The sequence below is a fragment of the Pocillopora damicornis genome, chromosome 7 (genome assembly GCF_964200805.1).
Source record: "Pocillopora damicornis chromosome 7, jaPocDami1.2, whole genome shotgun sequence".
NCBI lineage: Eukaryota > Metazoa > Cnidaria > Anthozoa > Scleractinia > Pocilloporidae > Pocillopora > Pocillopora damicornis.
In genome coordinates this window covers 6489803-6514394 of record NC_142676.1, presented here as the reverse complement: position 1 = coordinate 6514394, position 24592 = coordinate 6489803, and the positions used below count along the sequence as shown (strand labels likewise).

At 37.2% G+C, this 24592-nt stretch overlaps 2 protein-coding genes across 3 annotated transcripts in view; one reads left to right on the top strand and one right to left on the bottom strand.

Moving 5' to 3' along the window:
- The first annotated feature begins 646 nt into the window (after nt 1–646).
- Nucleotides 647–24592, top strand: part of LOC149042272 (peptidyl-prolyl cis-trans isomerase FKBP2-like) — a 40957-nt gene continuing 17011 nt past the window's right edge. The window contains exons 1-3 of the mRNA XM_089212793.1: nt 647–2450; nt 2939–3006; nt 3775–4037. The gene's annotated coding sequence lies outside the window, so the exon portion shown is untranslated. The remainder of the gene's footprint in view (nt 2451–2938; nt 3007–3774; nt 4038–24592) is intronic.
- LOC149042274 (uncharacterized) lies at nt 11578–23908 on the bottom strand. 2 transcript variants are annotated; one of them, XM_089212780.1, is made up of 9 exons: nt 23518–23908; nt 22420–22484; nt 20400–20468; nt 19974–20039; nt 19002–19163; nt 17611–17688; nt 17049–17116; nt 12874–16146; nt 11578–12556 (listed from the first exon to the last, which is right to left on the bottom strand). In XM_089212780.1, the coding sequence occupies exons 3-8, from the start codon at nt 20464–20466 to the stop codon at nt 12886–12888; spliced, it is 3702 nt and encodes a 1233-aa protein (XP_089068906.1). In that variant the 5' UTR covers nt 20467–20468; nt 22420–22484; nt 23518–23908; the 3' UTR covers nt 11578–12556; nt 12874–12885. The 2 variants fall into 2 exon arrangements, with proteins under 2 accessions (XP_089068906.1, XP_089068905.1); XM_089212779.1 differs by having other exon boundaries at nt 20400–22484.

Here is a 24592-nt window from a genome sequence, read left to right as displayed (position 1 = left end):
AATGAACTGCACTCAGTCTGTGTTACAGATGATCATGGGAGAGTCTTATACTTACTCTGTGGACTGTTGGTCCTTTGGCGTGACTTTATTCCTGATGCTAACCGGCAAGGTTTGTTCAAATAATGTTGCCACAACTCACTCATATAAGACATGTTTGCAGTGTCAATTTAATGATAACGACAATGATATTGAATTTGGATCAATACACTCTCAACATCTGTAAATAATAACTGGCCCTTGGGAAGGACGCAAATGCTTACGAATCAAACCTTTAACAGTGGAGTAATCATGAATTGCCATTACCTTTCGTCCCATGGGAAGAGGACACCCTCCTGTGGCAAATATGGTAAGGGGACATACCACCTGAAAAGGGGATTTGTTTTAGGCTTCAGGTGTCCTAAAGGTTACAGAACAGATTACATTAAATGGACAGTAAAGGAGGTTGGAAATAGTTCACCGAGGGATTTGGAAGAGAACAAAAGTTCAACGCTGATTAATATCATGAGCCCATTTCAATAGTTTAGAAAAACGTTGCAGTCCTTTGTGCGTTTGTGAAATGATTGAAAGTTGTACATGACAGCGGCATCTTTTCTGCAAAATATGGCGAAAGAAAAGACTGAGAAGGGCTTGGATATGACTGAGGACCGAAAAACAAAAAAACAATAAAGGTTCCTACCCCCCATGTGGTATGCTATACAAAACTTACCAAGAGATATACATACATGTACATGTTTATAACTTAAAAATCATGAAATTTATTATTCAAACTAAGTTTTAATAAATCTTTACATTAATATGGATTTTCTCATGAACCAGCTGTCAGTTATGTTAAATGGAAATTACCAACTTCCACAATAATTAACAATAATTACATTGTTATCTTACTTCCCTAACCTACATTACTGGTTGCCTTTGTTAGAAAACCTTGGAACAGTCAAGCTCAGTTGCCTCAAACGCTGTCAGAGACTTTTTGTTGACAATACTTTTAGTAGAAATTTCATGCCTTAGACAAACAAATTCAACACCTAATTAATCTTTCTTTTTTCATGATTATTGTTGCTGCTTTTTTTTTCAGTTTTTGCTCTATTTTCATGACTAATTGCTGTAATTTGTTTTGCTGTTTTTATTCTTACAAAACATTTTTGTAAGAGTTCCAATACTTGTGGATCATCCACACACTTTGCAAACATTTGGCATGCAGACAAGACAGAGGTAGTCAATGTTCCCTTTGAGAAAAAACACCTTTTAAATGACGTCTTCAATTTACTTTATTTGAAACTCTGATCTGAAAATATTTGTCAACAAGACTTGTTAGTAGTGAGAAGTACCAACCAAGTTTCCTTTCATAACTTAATTTCTTAAATGTCCCAATCACTGGATCTCCCAAAAAATATTACATCTTTTATATTTGGTGCATATTACAAGTCCTTCTTTATATAAAAATGAAAAGTGCTAGTCACACTTCAATAATAACAGCTCTTAAGTTTACTTGTTGTTCTTCTCTGTCTGTCAGCTATCAACAAAATTGTTTTATACTTCAGGCAGAGCATAACTATTTGTGGACCAGAGTTCCAACGCACCTCTGTAATCGCATATAGCTACTTCTGTCTCTTGTACAAATGTTTCTCCTTTGTAAGACGCACTCTACTCTGTTGTCAATACTGCTTTAAGTTCAGTGGAAACGACTGACTGAGGAATCGAGATGGCGGTGTTGGAACGTGTTGCTGAACGCTTGCTACGGTCAAGCTTTGTAGATTTAGGTACTGGTACACTGGGATCATCTATGTATCTCTTATACTTCCGAATGTGGTATCCTTCTTTTATAAATATGAGGGTAAAAGACGATTTGTAGTCGCATTCAAAACTTTGATTGGCTTGTGTTATTTCTCACCTTTGCCATTAACACAACTCAAGTGAGTTTCGAGTCTTTGTTTCCTCAACAACTTTCGGCCACAAATCGTGCATTTGTAATACGATCGATTCTTGTCGATTATTTCTACATAGAGTGAGCTCACATCATTATTTATATCACCAAGGTACCATCTTTTAGAAGCAGAGAACCGGTTGAAGAAGTCAGAATAAAGTTGTGCGCTTCTCTTAACACTGCAATCGGCAAGCCAGCGGATTCACTTTGCTAGCCAATGACAAGTCCTAAACGATCCACGTGATCATGCCCGTGATCGGAAACAAAGAAGACTCCATTTGGCGCTCATCTTTGAATGTACTTTTCATCGGTTGATCGCTTTTCTCAACTGTTTTGCTTTATATAACATTTCTAAAGATAGCTTTTATTGTGGTTCAATGGGAAAACGAGAATAGCGTGAGTGTTGTAAAAGAAAAGAAAGTCGTTGGCGCCGTGGAGTTAAAAGAAGGGACAACAGTTGACATATTGATTGGTACAAACAAGGACCGAGTGGCCATCTGTAAAGCTACGATTTTGAAAGTTTGTGGTGAGTAAAAATTGCGATATTCGTTACGTGATTAAAATCTTATAAAAGAATAGATGTAGCGGGTTGAATTAAGCTTACATAACGCTCGGCGCAACTGAAACTAGAATAATTCTGAGAATCGAATCGGTCACTTGCATGCCGCAGTTTCTTAAGCTTGTGAATTACAATGAAATAAACCTATCTGTAAGGTTTCAAGATTCCTTTAGTCACGTTTGGGAACATTCAAGATTCATAATAGGAAATGTTATTAAACAAACCTTAGTACATAAAGAAGCCCTCCTTGGTTAAAACAAAATAATGTATTCAGCCCTTTTTTAGTAAAATCCATGAGAGAGATGTACTAACTCCAATATAAAAGTCACTCAATATAACAGAGATTTCTCAATTTGAGAATCCAATGAATGCCCTTTTCCTCATAGCCATCTTAAAAGCCTGGTCTGAGCTTTAAATATACATATTTTAATACATTATTTTTTTTTCAAATTCAGATGTCAAGGAATCCAGATACAAAATGGTCAAGGTTCTTGTAGACAACCTCATTCAAGGCCAACTCATTGTGAGCCCAGGAAAAAAAATACAAACAGTACAAACAGCAGCTAAGTTTTCGGTGTAGGATAACTTCATTCAAATTTATTGTTACAGTTACAACAAGATTTTAATCAAAAAATCAATTTTATTTGTCTGTAATTAGCCCCTTCACTCCCAAGAGTGCTTGGTTTTCAAATATAACTTAAGATATTGTATTTTATGGAAAAGAATCAACAGATTTTATTCACAATTTGTGTCAAACCAAATTTAATGATTGATTAGATCTATTTTGTATGAATAGCTGTAATTGAGGATTAATCCGTATGAAGTTTTCAAGAAAAGAAAAATAAATCAAATTCCATCCTAATATTACCACACATTGATGTTAATAATTAATCAAAAATATTTTACATGAAAGCCTTAATTAAGCTTCTAAATAAATTTCATTGTATTTATTTTATATCATTAGCCTCACATTTTTGCTTAAAATTCCCAGTAATTCTTAAACATTCCTAAAAATTCCCAGAAATTCCTAGGAATTTTTTAGATTTACAGCTTTTCAGGGAAAGTCATTGGTTCTCTGAGTTGCAATTCCTAGGAAGTCCTAGGAATTCTTAGGAATTCCAAGTCCTGTTGGCTTTAAACTTGGAATTTCTGGGAATTTCTAGGAATTTCTAGGTTTTTAGAACCAGAGTTGTTATGGTTGGGTATTCCTAGGAATTCCTAGGAATTCCCAGTCCGAATTTACCGTGAAAATTCACACCTTTATTCTTAGGAATTCCTAGGAAAATCCTAGGAATTCCTAGGAATTCCAAAAGCCATTTTGCAAGGGATTGCCTTTTAAAGATACCTATTAAAGCTGTATTCAGAAGCAAAGACACGTAGGTAGTATACTTCTGCCTTATTTTTATATTAAGGGATTTCTTTTTATGTAACATATATCCATTTCTTTAATTTCCTCCTTAACCTGCCTGCAAATAATTAAATTTTATGTTTTAATTCAAGTGTGAGATGATAAAACAGAAGTGTTGCAGAGTTCTCCTTCCAGACTGAATTCAGGTGAGAACATCAGTAAACTAGTTGATGTCATATGCTTCTCCTGAATCTTTAATTTTATTGCTCTGTGTTTTTTTTACAAAGGGTCTTTTATATCTTTGTGTGCCAGCTAAAGAGTAAAATCTCGTTGAATAGATAATAAATAAATCCATCTTAAAGTTTTTGGCATTTACTATTTTAAAATTCATAAATGGCATTCTCTTTTAACCCATGTAAAGAGATATTACACATTTCTTGAACTAAAATCTGAATCATGAAGTCAACTTAACTTTAATGAGTTTGAAACTTCATTGTAAATAAGAACACTTTACTGGAGTATGTTACATTTATTTGCTGCCTTTCTGGTGCATATGATTACATAACCCTTTAACTCTGAAGATCTCATCAGTAATTCTCCTTTCTGTCTGCCAAACAATTTATGTGCTGTTAGGTTGGAGGATTTGGAATTGGATCAACCGATTATCCCCTAATTGATATTTTTCCTTATTCTCATTACTTGTCTGTTTGATATTGTACTCATGGTGTAATGAGAAATTCTCTCTAGATCACCAGTGAGACTAAAAGGGTCAAAATGGGGGATTTCATTATATTGTAATGATTAAAATTGTTCAAAATATAGCAAAAAAAAGAATGTTATGTTATGTTTCATTTCTCCCTGCTCTCAATATAGTGGAAAAACCTGTTGCTGGTTGCTTATGTCTTTAATGTTTAAATGTTCATGGGAAATGCTTTTTTCTTTTTTAATTGAAGATAGAGAAGTTTTCAAAGCTGATAGAAATAAGCTGTTTGCAAGTAATGAAAAGCAAACTGACAATCATACCTCAATGCTTGACATGCTTCTCTCAAATATGTCAGTTGTGTGTATTGAAGTGGTGTCTTTCTTGTGCTGTGGTTCATGAGCAGGGTTTTTGTTAAGATTTTTAGTAACAGGGAACTTTTCCTAAGTAAGAGGGACCAAAATGGCGGCTCTGCCCACTGGGGGGGTCCGGGGGGCCTCCCCCGGGAAAATTTGAAAATTTTAGGCCCAAATGGGTGCATTTGAGGCTACTTTTGCACACTTTCTGTTCTTATATTGGCTGAGGTCTGGAAACGTACAGCGGGTTCCATTCCATATGATGCACTCTTATTGTGCTTGCCCTTTGCCTGGTGAAGTCTGCAGAGTAGACAGTACATACCCTTCTCTTTAATGAAAAGAAAATTGTTGCATCGTAAGTTAAATCGCGTCGAAAGATCCATGCATGGTCAAATTTTTTCTTTCCTTTCTCCTTCTGGTAGTTGCACGTAGTTTCAGTGCAGTGGTAAAAACTGTGCACAACTTCGTCCGCTGAGAATAGATCATTGATCATATCGCGCGTAGCATTGATATCGGGAACACTAGGCTTCGTTGAAGCTCGGAGGTGCGGTTGATGTGCTGGCCGCTGAATCTTCCGTAAGCATTTGTTGAGGAGAAACACTCTGATTAGGCTTAGGTAGATATGTCACGTAACGTTGTCACAAAGATGAGAATTGCTGTTTGACTGTTTTCTCTCGAGAGCAAATGCTAGACTGAACTGTAGCGATGGAACAAGCTGAATTTATTGCCGTTGTCTGTCGCAACACCATGAGAAACCGCGACGGAAATACGCATTTTTTTTTCTCGCGAGGCTTTCAGGTTTTGTAACACTATTTATTTTTGACACATTTACTCACGAATGGAGGTTATTCGATACCCCGATGACGAACTTTGGAAGTGCCGATAAATGCGTCTGTTTTGTTTCATAACGTCTCAAGTCACGAACTCCAAATTAGCTGCACGTGCAGAAAATTTATCACAAAGAAACATACCCAAAAGCAGAGAAATAATACAAAATTTTATTTATTTTACCGTAATTTACGTTCAAATTTAAAATTGTCGGCTGACCATAGTCTCCACAGGAGTTTTAGTACAAACTGAGCGTGAAAATAGCCGAGTAAAGGTCCCGGTGTCCCGGCCCTAACAAAAACCCTGATGAGCCGTCACCTCTCATCAAGTCCAGCTTTGTTCACCCCCATTGCACTTGCCTTAAACCAACATCTACCAGAATCCTTTAAATAGTTGATACTAAGATAGGAAAGGGCCCTGGTGGTCAGCATTGAGTTTGGTCTTTTCTCATGATAAATTTTGTAAACAAATACAGGGTTTCTCTCATTGAAAACCCAGTACTTCTGACAGGTTCTTTGTGATTGGACAAAACGTTTTCTCCACAGGTGAAAATGTCATTTCTCTGATTTGATTGGCTGTAAACAGCTGTGAATGGCAAAAATATTTGACAGATCATAATACTTACTTAATGACTGAGTGGGAAGTCCGTGCATCATGATTGAGAGCCAATATTTTCCATCCGATGAGTACGGGAAAGAGCCAGTTTGAATGTGTCTCAAAAGGATAATTTTTAGAATATCCTCTCAAAAATCCCACTCAAAACTTACTTTTGTCTCCTTGGAGTCCCCTAAAATCTTGCATGGTTGTAGGTCAGTGGACACGCATTAGGAACCAAGGAAGGTTCACACATTACTGTTACATTACATGCAATAATAAGATACATGAAAAAGTTACTCAGTTGCGATTGGTTAAGGTAAATGCAGCCTATAGGTGATTCAATGCAGAAGAGGGTTAATTCCGTGCAAAGAAGTAACAAACCAGACTAAACAATTCCTTGAAATGTTTAGCCGGACTTTGAATTTTTTTGCGCCTTAAAGAAGGGAAAATACCATTGCATATTATTGTTTTGATTGTATGTGGTTGTTTTTACCAAATGTACAATGTCATTTGCAGGCTTTGAATAAATTATTTTTGCACTTGATGCGCATGCTTTGCTTCTGCACAATTATTATAAGCTTTCTCGTATTTTTTCATGTATATTATTAATATGTAATCACAATTTTTCTCCTGCAGTTTGGAATAAATGAGCATGAGTAAATTTTTTTCAAAGACCACAGACACATGGTTTAAATGTTGTAAAAGGGTTAAGATTCCCTCTGCTATGCTTCAGCATGTTGATAATTTTGTTTCAAGAAAACATTTTGTTATGCTGTAAATGATCATTTCTTAGATTGGTCAAAAAACTGACAGGTGAATTCATGCGTGTAATTGAACTTTATTTTCTGATTGAATACAAAATTCTCTGAGGGATTTGTTTGCTGACGTCATGAGCGTGCACAATAGGAATATGAAGCAAACTCATGCAATTGAATTTGATCAGACAAATTTACTAGCTATGTTCATTGTAAAATGAATTAATCGTATGACAGTGAGGAAGGAAAATTCACTTTTTCATGTTGGTTTGATTCTTGGCTGGTTTAAAAGGCCCAGTGAGATAAACTATATACCAGGCATAAATTGACTTCACTAATTTAACAGCAGTATGTTTCACTTAATTTTCAACAGTGTCACACTTAATTTTGTGAACTTTTACTCCTTTTTTTGTGGAATAGACTAATGTGTCAAACATGCATAACAGAGAGGGTCTTGTTTCTGCTTGCATGGTTCATTTACAGGGTATTTAAAGATATTTATCAAAGACAAGGGAAATAATTTAATGCAATGTTTCCTCCTCAACTCCTTGTGAGAAAATGGTTTCCTCAGGTAACATGACTTGTAAACCAATTATAATGAAGAAATTGAACTCAATCAGCTGATACAGAATTTTTAAAATTTTTTCCATTCATAACCCAAAATTAGTTAATTTGAATTAGCTGCAAGAGAAAGGTCACAACTTGAAAAGGTTTCCTTCAAACTTGAGTTGTGTTAATTTGTTCTGTGTGTTTAAATTTATTTGATTTTTAGGGTACTCTGAGGGACGGGACACAATTTGACAGCAGTATCCCTTGAGGAGAACCATTCGTGTTTACATTAGGAGTGGGACAAGTTATCAAAGGTGGATACTTGTGATATAGCATGCATGGCTATGTGCAAAACGGGCTGATATTTGTAGTTTGCCGTGATATTATGCATTTAAGCAAGTGATTGCACTTTCTACTGGTTTACCAATTAATTGCCCCATGTGGGAAGTGGGGAGAAGGCAAGAAACATTTGGACATCACAAGCTTATGGGGATCTATTACTTTAATTTATTAACAAGCATTGGGTTTAATGGTTTGATAAACTTTAGGTTTCAGAATGTTTATAGTTAACTTAGTTCCTCAAACATCTCATATGTTTTTTTTTTACCCAACTGTTTTATTTTATAGTCATTTGTTATAAGGCAGGGAAAACAAAGCAAATAGAGGAGTGGTTTGGGACAGGTCTTGTAATGTTCTTGTTGGATTACATTTTAAAATAACCAACTGTCTAAACAGCTGTGCAATTTCACATGATATTTGTACTCAATTTGTGCATTATTTGTACTCTCTGGGAGCAGTTGAGTAATAATGTAAGATATCTGGTTATATTAGAAGTGTTTTTATTATTTAATAAGTCATGATTTAATTTTTGTTACAGGATGGGATCAAGGACTATTAAAGTAAGTTACAACTATAGACCATTCATCATTTGTTTTTAAGTCTTATTTATACACAATAAATTCCTCTCTCCACATTACTTACATTTTCAAACTACTTCCTCAAACTTTTCCAGAACTGTACCGAACTATACAAGAAAAGTAAACTGTGAAAAGCAAGCTTTTGAACCTTGTTGTTCCTTATCTTAATTTTGTTAAAGCTGGGGTGAATTTTGTAGTAAAAGTGCTAGTGCATATGAGTTATGGATAAATGGTCTGGATTTAGTAGTCTGGTGTAAGAGAATTTCTGGCCAGTGATTCAATGTTCAGTGTGCAAGCATGAAGTGTCAAGCATAGTCCACACAACATGGCAGGTATAGATGTATTGGGGGTCTATAAAATTGACATTTTTTTGCTCTCTCTACTTATAGCTAAGGCTGAAGAGAACCTGAACAGTTACTAATAAACTGGCTTCAAACCATTCAGCAAATGTGGAACTAGCAGCAACATAAAATTATTTTTACCCTTGTGGTTTAACCTGTTCAATTACTTATAGACATTAAATTACAAAGCATGAAAACCAACCTCTTTGGAAGTCCTTTTTTCATGCAATCTTGAAAAGCATCAGTTGATTTGTTGACAACTTGAAATACAGTTATTGCAAAAATTTCAATAACTATGAAAAAAATGAAATATTTTTAGTCAGTAGAGTTAAGCCAAAGGGTTGTCATTTAATTTGGTATTGTTTTAGCCTACAAAGTATTATCTTACACTGTTAAATGGTCACTTAATTAGTACAGCAACTAACAATGGCCAATGAAAAAGAGATTCAAGAGAATAGGGTGAGCTGGGAAGAGCTGAGGAGGAAAGGGAAGAATAGGCAACAGTGACGTTCTCTTTTTATGATCATATGTGCCTAAGGGTATGATGAGGACAGGCTGACTGACATATGGTTTAGTTCCTATAGTTCTTTTTGGTGCCCAGCTACCAGCTTTTCTGTTTTAACATTTTGCTGTTACTTACTCAAGGTATAAATAAACTTCTTGTTGTTATTGTTGATTGAAACTTTTTTTTTTTCGTGTTGTTTTTAGTATGTGTGAAGGAGAAAAGAGGAAACTTGTAATCCCATCAGACCTTGGTAAATCCCTGCTCTGATATTTAAGTATATAATTTACGTCCAATGCAGTGAGTAGGAATTGTTGCCAGTAGATACTAGTAGGATTGATAATGGGGCAACTTACCTTGCTTGAAATGCAAGCTTATGTAGATATAATTTATCTGTTACATATGAGCAAGCTGAATTATGCAAGAATTCTACCAGTCATATTCTTATTAAAATAATTTTCAGCTGTTTTTGCTATACTAAGAGGAATTTTCTTTCTTTTGTGCAGGTTATGGGGACAGAGGAGCTCCCCCTAAGATCCCAGGTGAGTAAACAGCTTGTGGTCAACAGAGACAATGCTGAGTCAGAGCATTACATGAACACCGAAGACATTGATACCAACCTCTGAAATTGTGAAATCTGGAAAGATTTGATTTTGAAGCATGGTGTCAAAGCCACCCCACCCACTTCCCCCACAGATTTGTTCATCAACACTCTGCTAGTCCCTCCTCACAGCCTGCAAGTTTGCACATAATCTGACAAAAAAGGAAAAACCACAAAACTACAACTATCTTATTTAAGGAATTATTTTGAAGTATTAATTGCTCATAATTCATATTGTCTCAGTACACTCTTAAACTATGTATTTAACCTAAGGTCACCAGAGAAATTTGAAGTAACCATGACAATGCAAAACACAGGGCAACAAACCAAGTGGTCTATGAGCAATTGTAAAGTGGCAAATAAAAATCCCTTAACACTTTGACCCCTAGAAGTTACCAGCAGCTAATATCTCCCTTTAGTATATACCACACAGGTGAATAGTACTTTTCACACGCACTGATTGGCTATTTGAAAGTGAATAGCAAGTACTAATCACCTTCCAGCAGCCGATGACACAGCACGTCAAGAGTTTAATTTCTGACCATTTTTTGCTATATTGAAAGAAACAAACTAAATGTTTGGTATCTGTACGGTACCTGCTAAAACAATTATTTGCATCCACTTTTGTGAATAATTGTTAAATAATATCAGCCCTGAGTCAGACATTAAGGTCACAAGAATAAAGGAAATCACCAACTAAAGAAGCTCTTGATTGTTACACAAAATTTTTCCTTTTAACACCCTAGGAAATGTAGAGTGAACAGTGTGGAAAATACCCATACTGATGTTAGGCCAGTTAAGGTGTAAGGGGTTCTTTCCTTGTGGGATACATGAAGGGCTTCTTCAATCATATTCCGGCATGAACTTTTTTCCTCAAAGCGCAACTTAAAATGAATGTACGCCAATTATTTTATCTTTTCAGGGGGCGCTACATTGGTATTTGAGGTTGAGCTGTTGAAGATAGAGCGAAAAACAGAATTGTAATCAGATCTTGAACACCATATAGCGTGAAGGAAATCTTCTGATGTCAGAACTTTTTGAAAATAAAACTGTCTGTAAGAAAATCATAGAATACTTTCTGTTCATGTTAATTACGCTTTATATTTACTTATTTAGATTTTCGGGAAAGGACGGTTTTTGATTGACGAGAAAAGTGTTCTTTGATTTTGTGGGTAGAAAGTTATCGGTTTTTGGGCATATCTCTAGCACAGAATATGTCCCCGCATTTCAAACTTGAATTTCTCCCACGTGCTCCTCAAATAGACTTCCTGTTGACTTTTTTGAGTCATGGGTTTGGATTGCCATGAGTTTTCTTAAAGGAACCAATCACACCCGAAGACTTCCTACTACAAGTAATGAGAATTGGCGCATTCATTAAAGTGTGGTGTTGTCAAGTGCCTTAACAAGCGCCTTTGCAAGCGTCTTGACCAGCGCCTTTACAACCGTGTCCTGGAGGGGCTCCTAATGACCGTTCAATCTTAAAATATCCATTTAGCGTTAGAACCTCTAGCCGAGTCTACATGCAAAATTTGAGCCAAATCAGTGAACCTGCTTGTCCGACCAGCCTCTCGGTTTGCAATTGGAAAATTCGCGTAAACAGAGTGTTCATGAACACTTTATAGCATTCAAACGCGTAGGAAAAATCTGTCGTAGTATCGGTAATACTAGGATTAAATACAGGTCTTAAAAAATTGTGCCATTTTAATTCCAACAAATCTGATGTTCTCGACACGAACTAATTATAACTAGGTCTAATACCTCCAAAAGTTAATTAAAATTTCCATTGGACTGAAACTAAGATAATCAAACAATCAAACGACCAATTATTTTTCAAGTTCTATGGAAATCTTTACGAAAACATATGGCTTTAATAGCTTTATGTAAACGTTAAGGCAAAAACCGATTGAAAAAATCTGATGTTCGTGACACAAAAACTAATTAAAACTGGAAAAAATTCCTCCATAAGTTAATTGAAATTTCCATTCGACTGTAACTAAGCTAATTTAACAATCAAACGACCAAACGACCAATTATTTTTCAACGTCTATGGAAATATTTACACACGCATGTGGCTGCAATACTTTATATAAACCTTAAGGCAAAAACCGATTGAGAAAAAAAAAAATGCAAAAACATTTTGGGAATACGTTTTCAAGGTGTTTCAACTTGAACGTAAATATAACACCTAAAACTTGTTTACAGATAACAACCTCGTTCATTTTAGATAAAAAAAATGTGATGATGATTTCAATACATCACTAATTTAAAAAAATTACTTTTAAGCTAGTTCGAACAGTTCATTAAAAATAAAAAAATGCAGTCTTTTTTCTTCTGCGTGTCCAAAATCCTTATAGCTCATAAGAGCATTTAAGACGTGGAGAATCAACTTTTGCAAAAACAGAGATCCATATGGGCTCTTGAAGGCTCTTTCGCTTCTCCTGCTCTCAGTAGAGGACTCTTACAGAGATTTTATAGGTAACCTTGTGGTTTCTGCTCCAAATATGAACGCTTGCGGGCAACTTTTTACTTTCTTGGGTTCTGTCTTTTCTATGATACAGCTCCAATTCTCACTGCCTTAACTGAAAAGTAAAAAAAATTATAATTCAGGGAGAATCGTTGAGATCATCTAAAATTTTTCATTCGGCCTTACGACATGAAACGATAAACTGCCCAACAATTATTATAGCAGAAAACTGTTTTTCACTCCTATCAAATTATCTAAGAAAAAGTCTGTGCCCACTCAATTTAAAAGCATTTCAATTTCTTGGGGAAAAAAAGAAACTCCCAAACTTTACACAGCAAGATAACAAAAAAAGCATTTATGATCAAATATGTATCTCTAATTTGGATTTAAAGTTACTTTGCAATGCATAAATGTTATGAAAAGAATAATTACATGGATCAGCGACTAGATGTCGTTGAAATCAAGTGCGACGTCATCACCAATGAGTACAAATGGTGCCCAGTACTTCACCTCCTTGAAGGTTTCGGATTTTCTCAAACACTTCATGGCCTGATTAAGAGCTTCACTTGCCTTCTTGCCTTTAGCAAGTGCATCGTAGAATAAACTCATGAACTCCAGGGTTCCTTCGTCTGCAATCGCCCATAGGGTTACCACAACAGCTCTAGCGCCAGCACCCAAGAATGCTCGGGCGACGCCAACCACACCCTCGGCCATGACCTCCCCACGAGCACTGTGACAACAGCTTAGAACAACCAGTCGCGCCCGCAGCCCAGCCTCCATGACATCTTTCATCGTCAGTAGATAGTCCTTCTCTTGAGGTTGAGGGGTTTCTCTTGTGGTGTTTGGTGCCAGGATAACTTCACCAGTTTCCATTTTACCATGTGCTGCTATGTGTACTAAAGCCACTGATGAGAGTCGTTTTAACACTTCATCTTTTGTTGCCATTTCTCCAATGAGAGGGGAAATACTGAGGATTCGTCCAATCATCTCCGCCTCTTTCCTTGCTCCCGGAAGTTGTACCAACCGTCTTCCTTGATAGATGATCTCTTCAAAACATGGGTCGCCAACAAGCAATGCACCGCTCTTCAGGTGAAAGTCAGCTGGGCAATCATTGATTAGTTGTAAGGTCGTCAGAGACGGAAGCACGCGGATTCTGAATAAATCACTGAGATAAGTTGACTTCGAGTCCTCCAATGCTGCATAAGGCACAAGACAAAATGGTCCCTCAGGAACAACCGTAAGCTCGTTTCCTTCGATCAGATCAGCAATAGGAGTAACGATGATGTGATAAAGCTTCTGTAGAGCACTTAATTGCGAGTTCCTTACATCAATTTGAATCATATCATTCGCTGCTTCCTCTGCTTTCAGCGAGTCATGGGAAGGATTTTCGTATTTAACAGCATCTCTTGAATTGATCTCCTTCAAGGCAGTTCTGTTCAGTTGCTCGATGAAAAATTCCAGTTCCTCTTCATACTTATAATTGTTGACATGTACCTTTCTCAACTGGACATTATCGTCGCTAAGGAAAACCCAGTAGTAAACGCACGGTCCACTGATAGCTATGAAAACCGTACCTAATGGAACAAAACTCAGGGTAAGGAACGAGACGCTGTTCCTTGAAGAATATCGGGGCTGATATTTTGCTTCTAGCAGATCTTTTAGAGCTTGAGCACGTCCTTTTTCTGCGGCAAGAAGAGCGTTGACAAATTCATTTCGAATTAGGTTTATACGCCACAAGCCTGTGTATGCACTTTTATGCTGATTACGATAAGAAATCTTCCACTGATCGTTGAATCGCAGACCAGCCCTGATACTATCAAACCCCTCTACAGAAGAGTGAAAGCAGTCAGAAGCCCTCTTGAGATTTCCTTGGCACTCAAAATAACTTCCAAGAGAACAGAGTGAGGATGCCTCTCCGGCCTTGTCTCCCACTTCCTTCGCAATTTCTAGATGACGTTGATGGTAATCGATTGCTGTTCTGAACTGTCCCAGACGACCATAAGAGCAGCCGAGATTACCATAACTCTTTCCCTCTCCGGCCTTGTCTCCCACTTCTTTAGCAATTTCTAGATCACGTTGATGGTAATCGATTGCTGTTTTGAACTGTCCTAGACCACGATAAGCGCAGCCGAGATCGCCATAACTCTTTCCCTCTCCGGCCTTGTCTCCCACTTCTTTAGCAATTTCTAGATCACGTTGATGGTAATCGATTGCTGTTTTGAACTGTCCTAGACCACGATAAGCGCAGCCGAGATTGCCATAACTCTTTCCCTCTCCGGCCTTGTCTCCCACTTCTTTAGCAATTTCTAGATGACGTTGATGGTAATCGATTGCTGTTTTGAACTGTCCTAGACTATCATAAGCGCAGCCGAGATTGGCATAACTCTTTCCCTCTCCGGCCTTGTCTCCCACTTCTTTAGCAATTTCTAGATGACGTTGATGGTAATCGATTGCTGTTTTGAACTGTCCTAGACTATCATAGGCGCAGCCGAGATTGGCATAACTGTTTCCCTCTCCGGCCTTGTCTCCCACTTCTTTAGCAATTTCTAGATGACGTTGATGGTAATCGATTGCTGTTTTGAACTGTCCTAGACTATGATAAGCGCAGCCGAGATTGCCATAACTCTTTCCCTCTCCGGCCTTGTCTCCCACTTCTTTAGCAATTTCTAGAACACGTTGATGGTAATCGATTGCTGTTTTGAACTGTCCTAGACTATGATAAGCGCAGCCGAGATTGCCATAACTCTTTCCCTCTCCGGCCTTGTCTCCCACTTCTTTAGCAATTTCTAGATGACGTTGATGGTAATCGATTGCTGTTTTGAACTGTCCTAGACTATCATAAGCGCAGCCGAGATCGCCATAACTCTTTCCCTCTCCGGCCTTGTCTCCCACTTCTTTAGCAATTTCTAGATCACGTTGATGGTAATCGATTGCTGTTTTGAACTGTCCTAGACCACGATAAGCGCAGCCGAGATCGCCATAACTCTTTCCCTCTCCGGCCTTGTCTCCCACTTCTTTAGCAATTTCTAGATGACGTTGATGGTAATGGATTGCTGTTTTGAACTGTCCTAGACCACGATAAGCGCAGCCGAGATTGGCATAACTGTATCCCTCTCCGGCCTTGTCTCCCACTTCTTTAGCAATTTCTAGATGACGTTGATGGTAATCGATTGCTGTTTTGAACTGTCCTAGACTATGATAAGCGCAGCCGAGATTGCCATAACTCTTTCCCTCTCCGGCCTTGTCTCCCACTTCTTTAGCAATTTCTAGATCACGTTGATGGTAATCGATTGCTGTTTTGAACTGTCCTAGACTATGATAAGCGCAACCGAGATTGCCATAACTCTTTCCCTCTCCGGCCTTGTCTCCCACTTCTTTAGCAATTTCTAGATGACGTTGATGGTAATCGATTGCTGTTTTGAACTGTCCTAGACTATGATAAGCGCAACCGAGATTGCCATAACTCTTTCCCTCTCCGGCCTTGTCTCCCACTTCTTTAGCAATTTCTAGATGACGTTGATGGTAATCGATTGCTGTTTTGAACTGTCCTTGATTATAATGAGCTATTCCTAGAAGGTTACAACGGATTCTCTCTTCGGTCTTTTCTCTGTCTACTTTGGCATTTCCCATAATACACTCGTGGCTCTCTATTAATGTTTGAGATTTGCTCAGTAAGTGAAGCAGAGGTTTGTTATCCTTCTCAATCTTATATGGGTTAAGAATAAATAACTGATGAGTAGATGTGTACAAATTTCAATAAAAATAAAAATATTAGAGGTACAATTCTATAAGTTGAGACATTTCATGTATGTGAATCGCTGAGAAAATAAGTATGTCAGTCAAATCCTAGAACCTTACATTTAAAATTTGCATTTTTACATTAACTGAAATGATACTGATTCTAATTTTGAAACAATGGCTGAAATATTTCCAGATTGCGAATCGAAAAAGCTTCAAGAATTTATAGAAAATGCAGCAAATGTAAACACCAAAAAAAAAGACCTTTATGTGGCCAACAGTTCGGACGACGTGGGCTGAAGAAAAACGGATCCGTCTGGATATTATGAGCTTCGAAGCCAAGGAAATTGATGTGAATCTGAAGAAGTTTTTATCTCAGAAAGAATGACGACTCGGACTATAAGCCAGACAGTTTGGGGTTAATGTCAGCGTCACTGGACGTTCTTTTAATGGAAGCTCGTGGTATTTTGCAGAATTTTGGAAAATCGCTCTCGCGGTGTTTTTCTCAAACACCCCTAAAAAACATGCGCTATTCCCTAAACAAACCTTAGAAAAGGACATACCTGTCGAAAGTGGATTTCTTTTGACGATTTCCTATTTTAAATATTTTCTTACCAGAGTGAATATCAATATAAGTGTTAACAAGCTCACTAGGCGTAATCATTGTTTGGTTTGGGCGTCCTGCTGATATTCTTAGAGAGACACTGATGAGGGGCGTTCTGCGAATTAGATAAAATGCCCCTTCTGTCAAATGAAATGTTTTGGAATAACTGAAATATTTTAGTTTCTTTTAACTGCTCAGCTTGGTGTTAGTGAAAACTGCTTGCATTTCTTTGCGTATAACGTTTGAAACACTCGTTAAAGGATACGGCCAATCCCATATGTAGCCAGCTCCTTGCTTCTTTGTACAAGCAAAGCTCCACGCAAGCACTGGCGGCTGAGAAGGTAATGACGTGAGGTATCTAATTAATTACTATCCACATATAAAAGTAGCCAGAAAATCGTCTCACACCCCATTCACATGAGCAAAACATCTTTAGTCAAACCGGGTTTAACTAAATGAAAACCAGAAAGAGAGGACTGAAAAACTGAATTTTCCATAGAATTCATACAATCGCTTATTTGCATTTTCAATATGTTATATGTGAAGTCGACTAACATCGGTTTATACTAATTCTATGAAGAAAAAATTTAAACTGTATTTAACAAAACGACTTCAAACATGTTTAATCTTTGGTGTAAATGAACCATTACTGGTTTAATTTTCATTTATAGCTCACTGACCTTAACTTGCACTTTTTATCTACTGAGCAAACATTCACGGGCCAGTTATTGTTGATACCCGAGGTACAGTCAGCTGCCGTAATCCATACAATTCTCTTGAAGAAACCACAGAAAAGTGGTTTGATGAATTTTGACTGCAACACCCACCTTTCTTAATAGCTTTGATTAAATTGGGTTCCAACTGAACAGAAACTGTTGCATCATTGAGACATTCTTCGTAGTTTCCTAAGGAATTCAGGAACTAAGTGTCAGTCGTCATCACGTGCCAATTTACGTATCCGTCTTTATACCTGTCCTAGACTTGGCCTTAGTTAAAACCAGAAGAAAATCATTTTATCGGGTAAAATTGGGGGAGATAAGGTTCACATTTTGACCCAGATTTTTACGACGCGGGAATTTACCTACGACATTAAGAGAATGTGGTCAAACACCTTCGTTTTTCGCCTCTTATCCTTTAGATATTTCAAACTTGGCAACTGAGTATGGTCACAAGAAACTCAGAGTTCATCTCAGGGCAATTCTCCAAATATTGATTTTTAGTTGGTGGTTTACTTATCAAAGAAGCAGCTCTACGCTTCCTTGGTATCATATTAGTCCATCGCTGGAGTTGCCTTCTTATGCTGAATAAGCCGACGCATACCCGAATTTCCTGAGTGCTGTATTACAAATTATTTCAATTCTCCTTAGGGAACAATGTGTTTCGGAAAAAGTATTGTTCTTTGCAACCTTGAAGACAATGAAAAAAAAAATAATTACTCGGATCTGGGGATTTCGGTTTTTCTATAGCTCTTCTTCGCTTTAGACTATATTTGACCATATTTGATTGCTTTTCCGGGCATCTTTTGAGAGGATTCCTTGCTTTTTTCTCCATAAAATTCGTCTTTTAAAAAAGTGATTGATTCTTAAGTTGGCAGATGGCCGAGCCATTATTTCGGTGGTTGAGTCAGCAGAATATGAGTCACAACGACTGGCGAGGGAGGACATGACGCCCTTTAAGAGGATTACCACCTTGATTTAAGGATACGCACTTTTTGAGGGGTAACCATCATAAACTAAATTGTTCCGTTTTAGCTTGATATAATCGTAAGCCGGCTGAGACGCAACAATTCGAAATGGAAGATGTTATACTGAGTGAATTAGACGCGTAATTAATTTTAACCACAGAACGGATAAACCTCCGCACAACAACAGTCCTGAGATGTTGGTCTTCGAACCTGTGTGGGAATATTCTTATTAGTTGCTTTGCAATTTATTTGGCAAGTATACTTTTCATAATTTACGGTAAGAATATCTCACAATTGCGATGAAACTTTGCAGGAGAATTTCATCCTAATGGAGAATTTCCACGTGTGCGATCGACGTGAAATATTAAAGTTGCCAGTTTCATTTCAATATTCATGCGATAAAAGGATGCAAAAATGGCAGGGAAGACAGCAGGCGAGGATAAAATCCCGTTTAAAATGGGTGCAGAATGTACATTCATTAACTTCACGGAGTACATTCCATGAAGAATTTAGTAGTTTTAAAAAGATTCTTACCCAAATGGAAATGAGCTGCTGCTCTGTTGCTATAAAGCTTGGCGTTCAGCCGTATATCTTCGCAGTTCACTTGAAGACCTTCCGAGTAGGAGTTTATCGCGTTTTGATGTTCTTCCTGTCTGTATTCTTTGTTACCTTCCTCGAGACATACTCTTGCTATATCTGAAAACACACCGGTTTAACATTAATGATTTCGTTTTAACAAGGTTTCGTTTTTATGTCGTTAGATCCCCTTTCTAATTCCTATCCTTTACAGGCCTTTCGTTCTTTTTGAACAGTCGGTTACTGTATACATGAGCCCGCCGACCATTAACCCTCACCCCACTGATATCTATAAGTTTTATAAACCGTTAACTCTAAGATGATGTTTTGAATCACTTCAAATGGTCTCCAGACCAATGAAATTCGGGAACTCTGGCCATATATGGTGTGGTGTGTTTGAAAGAACGCAGAACAGATAAAACTTTTTGCAAACGTTATTGTCCATTTGATTTCCACGATCAGTCTCCTCTCGACCTTATTTGCAAGTGTTTTATCTCAAATGTTTTTAAATTGTATCAGGATATCTTTAGCAAGAGTAGTGATTCATAATTTATAATGCAACTGCAAAAGTGCACGTGGTGTAAATGAGAAGCATTCTCGACATTTTCTTTGATTTTGACTCAAATCCCTCCCTGATACTGAGTACGATACTAATTTTTTCATTACATTTTTCTTTTATTTCTCGCGGTAATAGATTTAATGATGATTTTCATTCCATGTATATGTATACAATTGTACACCTCGCACTGACAGCTCGTTCGTGACCCACGCAAAAAAAAAATTCAGTGTTTGTTCTGGTGATAAAGTTTGAAATTCGAACATATAGTTTCTGTTTCAAAAGTTATTCACAGAATAGGTAAAAAAATTTAATAAAAATGTGCTTAGTTAAAAACCATACCGAGGCGTCTTTTAAAGAATCTAATTTCTCACCTCTTAATGGATCATCGTACACCTCCAGTTTGGTGTCATTTGATGTCACTTGCCTTTCGTTTGTCCCTGAAATTCGATCATTTGATAAACATTATTACTATTGCCAGAGAAAACGCAAAAATATGAAAAATAAAACTTCATTAAAATGAATTATTATGCATAAAAATTCATTTATAGTCCATGCGAATTGCTCAAATTATGACGACCGAGTTTGAAAAGCGCTAGGTCAAAACTGGCGTTCAGTTCCTTTTTCCGTGATGTCATCGGCCATTTTGAATCTTTATGCGGATTACCGCTGTACTTCCAGTCCCAGACTTGCCACTCTTGATAATGCCCACTAAAGATGTACTTAACTATTCCATCACTAAACATCACAACCGCTTCAAAATGACCATGTAGCAGTGTTTTTCTATGGCTCTCTCTCACCTGTGACCCGAATCTCATTGTTCAAATCCAGTCCTTCTCCCGTTGTCCGAAGTTTACTCTCCGCCATAGCTGGAAATAAAATAGAATAGAATTTTACTGCGCTTGAAAACATCCTCACGAAACAAAAAAGGATACTTAAATGAAAATAATACAAAAAGAAAGGCGGAAACCAACTTGTCTCTGATACTTAGATAAAACGAAAGAGTGAGAATTTCAATGTTTTCTCCCTCATGCTGTTGTGATGGGATATTGCTTAAAAAATTCCCCACTCTCCGGATACGGACAGCAGTGTAATGCCTGTGGGTTTCCCGTGAAACGAGGTTGTTGAATCTTCGAGTTGTACGGCGCATTTTACAAACTCAAAACGCAGTCAAGGGTTTGCACAGCTGTCACGAGTTCTTCCAAAATCCCGCAGCCTATTATGCAAAGAAACACGTTTACATACGATCATCTAAACATAACTATCAACTAATTAGAGCGAGAGTAAGATTTCATTTGGTTTACGTATTTTCTAGCGAATTTTCCATAGCTCTCGTGAATCAGAGTTATCAGTGCGTTTTTCCAAAGTGTGAAAAAGGCTCCAGCGAACAATATATTCCACAAATATTCTTCTGAAGAGAGCTAAGTAATCATGAATGACCGGAAGCCACTAACCCGTGACAAAATGTGTTTTGAGAAAAGTCTTCCTTTTTCATTTGTAATTTATTATGATCCAGAATTTTCTGAATAAGATGGTATTTTAGGAGCTGTATATTTATCTTTGCATCGGCCTTCTGGCTATCGAGAACAATAATCTGCTTACACATCAAAAGTAAGTGGAGAACCAAGCGCTGGTTCTCGCATCTTGTAGGCCATCGAGACACTTTGCTGCCACATTATAGGAGCATTTGAAACCGAAATAAAACTGGAAAAACCTTCAGATATCACAAAACTATGGAGAAATTAAAAAATATCTGTAAATGTATTGCTGACATAAAATAATCTGTTGCTGTTTAATTTTAAAGGGAATATAAGGAAATTTCTCTTGTTAGACAGGCGTGGTATTCTCCGCGTTGTTCGGAGCAGGATTCTATGCAACCATTAGCATTTTCAGAGCCTAAATGTTTACCTTCCGAAGTAAACACATGAGCTAATGTAGTTCGTCATTGCGCAGAGAGAGAATTCCCGCCAAAACCGAATTCCGACCAAACCGCGAAATACGACAAATCACCTTTTGGATGAGTAGTTTAAATTGTTGAAGAAAAAATTAATAGTAATTTTTGAGGAGGTCGAACGATGTTTGCAAAGCTTCCAAAAAAATAAATAAATAAATAAATGGTAACGCTGGCGAAGTTTCATTTTCATACATGATCAAGAATTCGTAATAATTAAAATTTTTGGGGTGAAAGTTTTCATTTTTATGTCACCTCGCTCTTCATCACATTACCCCAACTTCCCGTCTTTTTTTTTGTTATTTTCATGTGGTGTAACCCACGAGCGAACAAGATTAAGGCGAATCCAGCTGTGTGTGAATCAGCCACACGAGAGGATGTGATGTGCTCTCTCAGGATTTCCCACATTGAAGTCGAAAAAAAGAAATGATGTGCTTGTAGCCGGTCCATCACTTTGTAATTTCTTAACCAGACATTTTTTTGTTTCACAAATATAGAACGTTTTCCAGCAGTTTTAAATACAAAGGAGCCACGAGTATATCTCCTTATAAGTCAAAATAAAGAAAACTGCAACGAGTCTCGCAGTTTCATTCATTTTGGTAACCTCTTGGTTTATATAAATAATTTTTCTGTATAATATATCCCTCATTGACGAAACCATGGTCTCGGTCCTTAACAATCCTGAGAAGGAACTTGGCCGAATTTACGCCTTCTTAAGCTCTAATCAAGCTTGTCCAGTTGCGGGGTATTACGTGTCATGATTAACAATTATTCGCCACAGGCTCAGTGAATATTGTTGAATAATCCCTGAGACTAATCATCGGAACAATTATACTATAGTAATTTATAATATGAAAACTGTTTAGTACCTGTTAAACCGCCATCCTCTGAATCGGTTTATCCTCTAAAAGTTGTCATTATTATTTCTACATGCCTGAAAATATCAAGAATAATACGTTTTGCTTTACTAAAATTTCGACAAAACCACGAAAGATTTCATATTAACGAGCAATAGATCAGTCTATAATCCCTTGTCACGAGTAAATAACAAATCTCTTCAAATGTTTAGTTTAGATATTAAAATTACTCTTCTACTTCATAAAAGTTCACGTGCTCGTCTTTTTCTTTGTTTTTGTTCTTTCTCTTGAATTGTGTGTATATTTTTAATGTTTCTGTATTCCTATTACTTCATCCTGCGATTTAGGCTCAGTTATATTTCTTTCAATGGAGGACACAGGCCATCCGCAATCAAAGTCTATTTTTCAATTCTCCTGAGCAGGACAGTTTCTGCCATATAAAACTGAATTGACAAGGATGAAGACAACCTACGAGTTATACTGTTATTGTACCAGGAGCACAAGCGGTGCACATAACACTGGAATCAGCCATGCTGTAGTTTCATAAATCTCTCTTGGGCAGATAAATCAGCTACCTCAATGTTTATTATGTTTATCTTAGTGTCAGCATTGAGAAATAATTCCTTCATCGAATTCAAACTTATAAAGAGAGAGGAGAAGTTTTTTTCTCGGGGTCGAATAAAGAAAAATCTTTTTATCCGTCACGGATAAAAAATTAAGAGAATCTAAGCATCTTCGAGGATTCAATCTCTAAACCCGTAGATTTCGATGTTTTTAATTTCTTCATTTGACGATGGAGCTTGAACTTTACTCTCTTTCTTAATCCACTTTCAGACATGACGTTCTCGACAATTCAGATGCCAGGAGAATGCGGGAAGTTTTGTCAAATACGAACCCAGCGTATGTCTTGACTCACTAACGAGGTCTTTTGTAGCTTTTAACTTGAGCTTTAGATCATAAAATTTGAATGTCGAGGTTCGAATCCTCGAGGGAAGCTAGATATTTTTCTTTCTCCCTCGCTTACAACGAATTAATGTCATATTTCTCCGATTCTTTCGTCTTAAGTTTAAATTTTGTTCATTTGTATTTAGTCATTAATCCAGTACTCACCTGCAACTCTTGTGAAATTGTGATTTTCCCCGCAAGCGTATAACAAAACGGTATACTTGGTAACACGAGCAGTTTCGAAGAAGCTGAATACAATTACGAGCTTATTAAACTGAAAACAAAAAATGGTGTATCATTTGTTAAATTTGTAAGTCACGAATCTATTTTTTGGTCCTGCATTCTATTTTACTTTTCAATCGTCATGCTGGAACTGGATGTCAAATAAATCTTCAGCTTTTTCATTTTCGTGTTAAGGAGCGGAGTAGGTCACAAATATGAATGTAACGCTGAGTCTAACTTCCCAGCAGCCACGCACAGTCTCATTGACTAAATGTTCAATAGTCAGGAATTTTTACAGAAATTCTACTGAGAGGTTCTTTCAAACTTCTTAATAGTGTTGGATGCTTGTTAAGAAATTTCATATGAATTCAAAGTTTAGTAAGTTTTTTGGTTGACGAGTTATTGACTAGTGTCATGTAAAGAGCGTTTGATCCGATCATGAAGTCATTTCCCATGCACCGTTTCCTGTCACGCTCTCGTCGCCTTCGCGGTCACACAACAAGCAAGAGCTGGCACTAATTAGTGTTAAGAATTACTAACAGAAATATAATTCCTTCAGTGAAGCTTAAGCGTACAACATGGCGTTTATAGGTTAAATTTGGACTGACCAAAAATCACTGTAAATTTTTCAGGTGCACCTGATGGCCGGCAAACTTGAAACTCACCTGACAAAGAAACTAAAACCTCGTCGTAGCTTGAACTTATCTAACACTTTAAAAACATAACAAAAAATTTTCTTTTATATCGATAATAAAAAATTTATTAAAGAGACTACATTTTGATTTCAGTCGAAGAATTCAACCCCAACGGATTTATTTGCGACTTCTATCACTGCTCGTGTCATTAGAGAAAATCGCGAGCAAATTTCCTTATTGATTAGCGCTGGTGCACACACAGAGTCATTTGCAACTCACCTTGGGATAAAGTGGTGGCTGGGATGCATGCGGGCACTGGCCTTGACGTTAAGCCCTCAGCACTCCCTTTGGGAAAGCTGGCTTGGGGGCGGGCCATACCCACC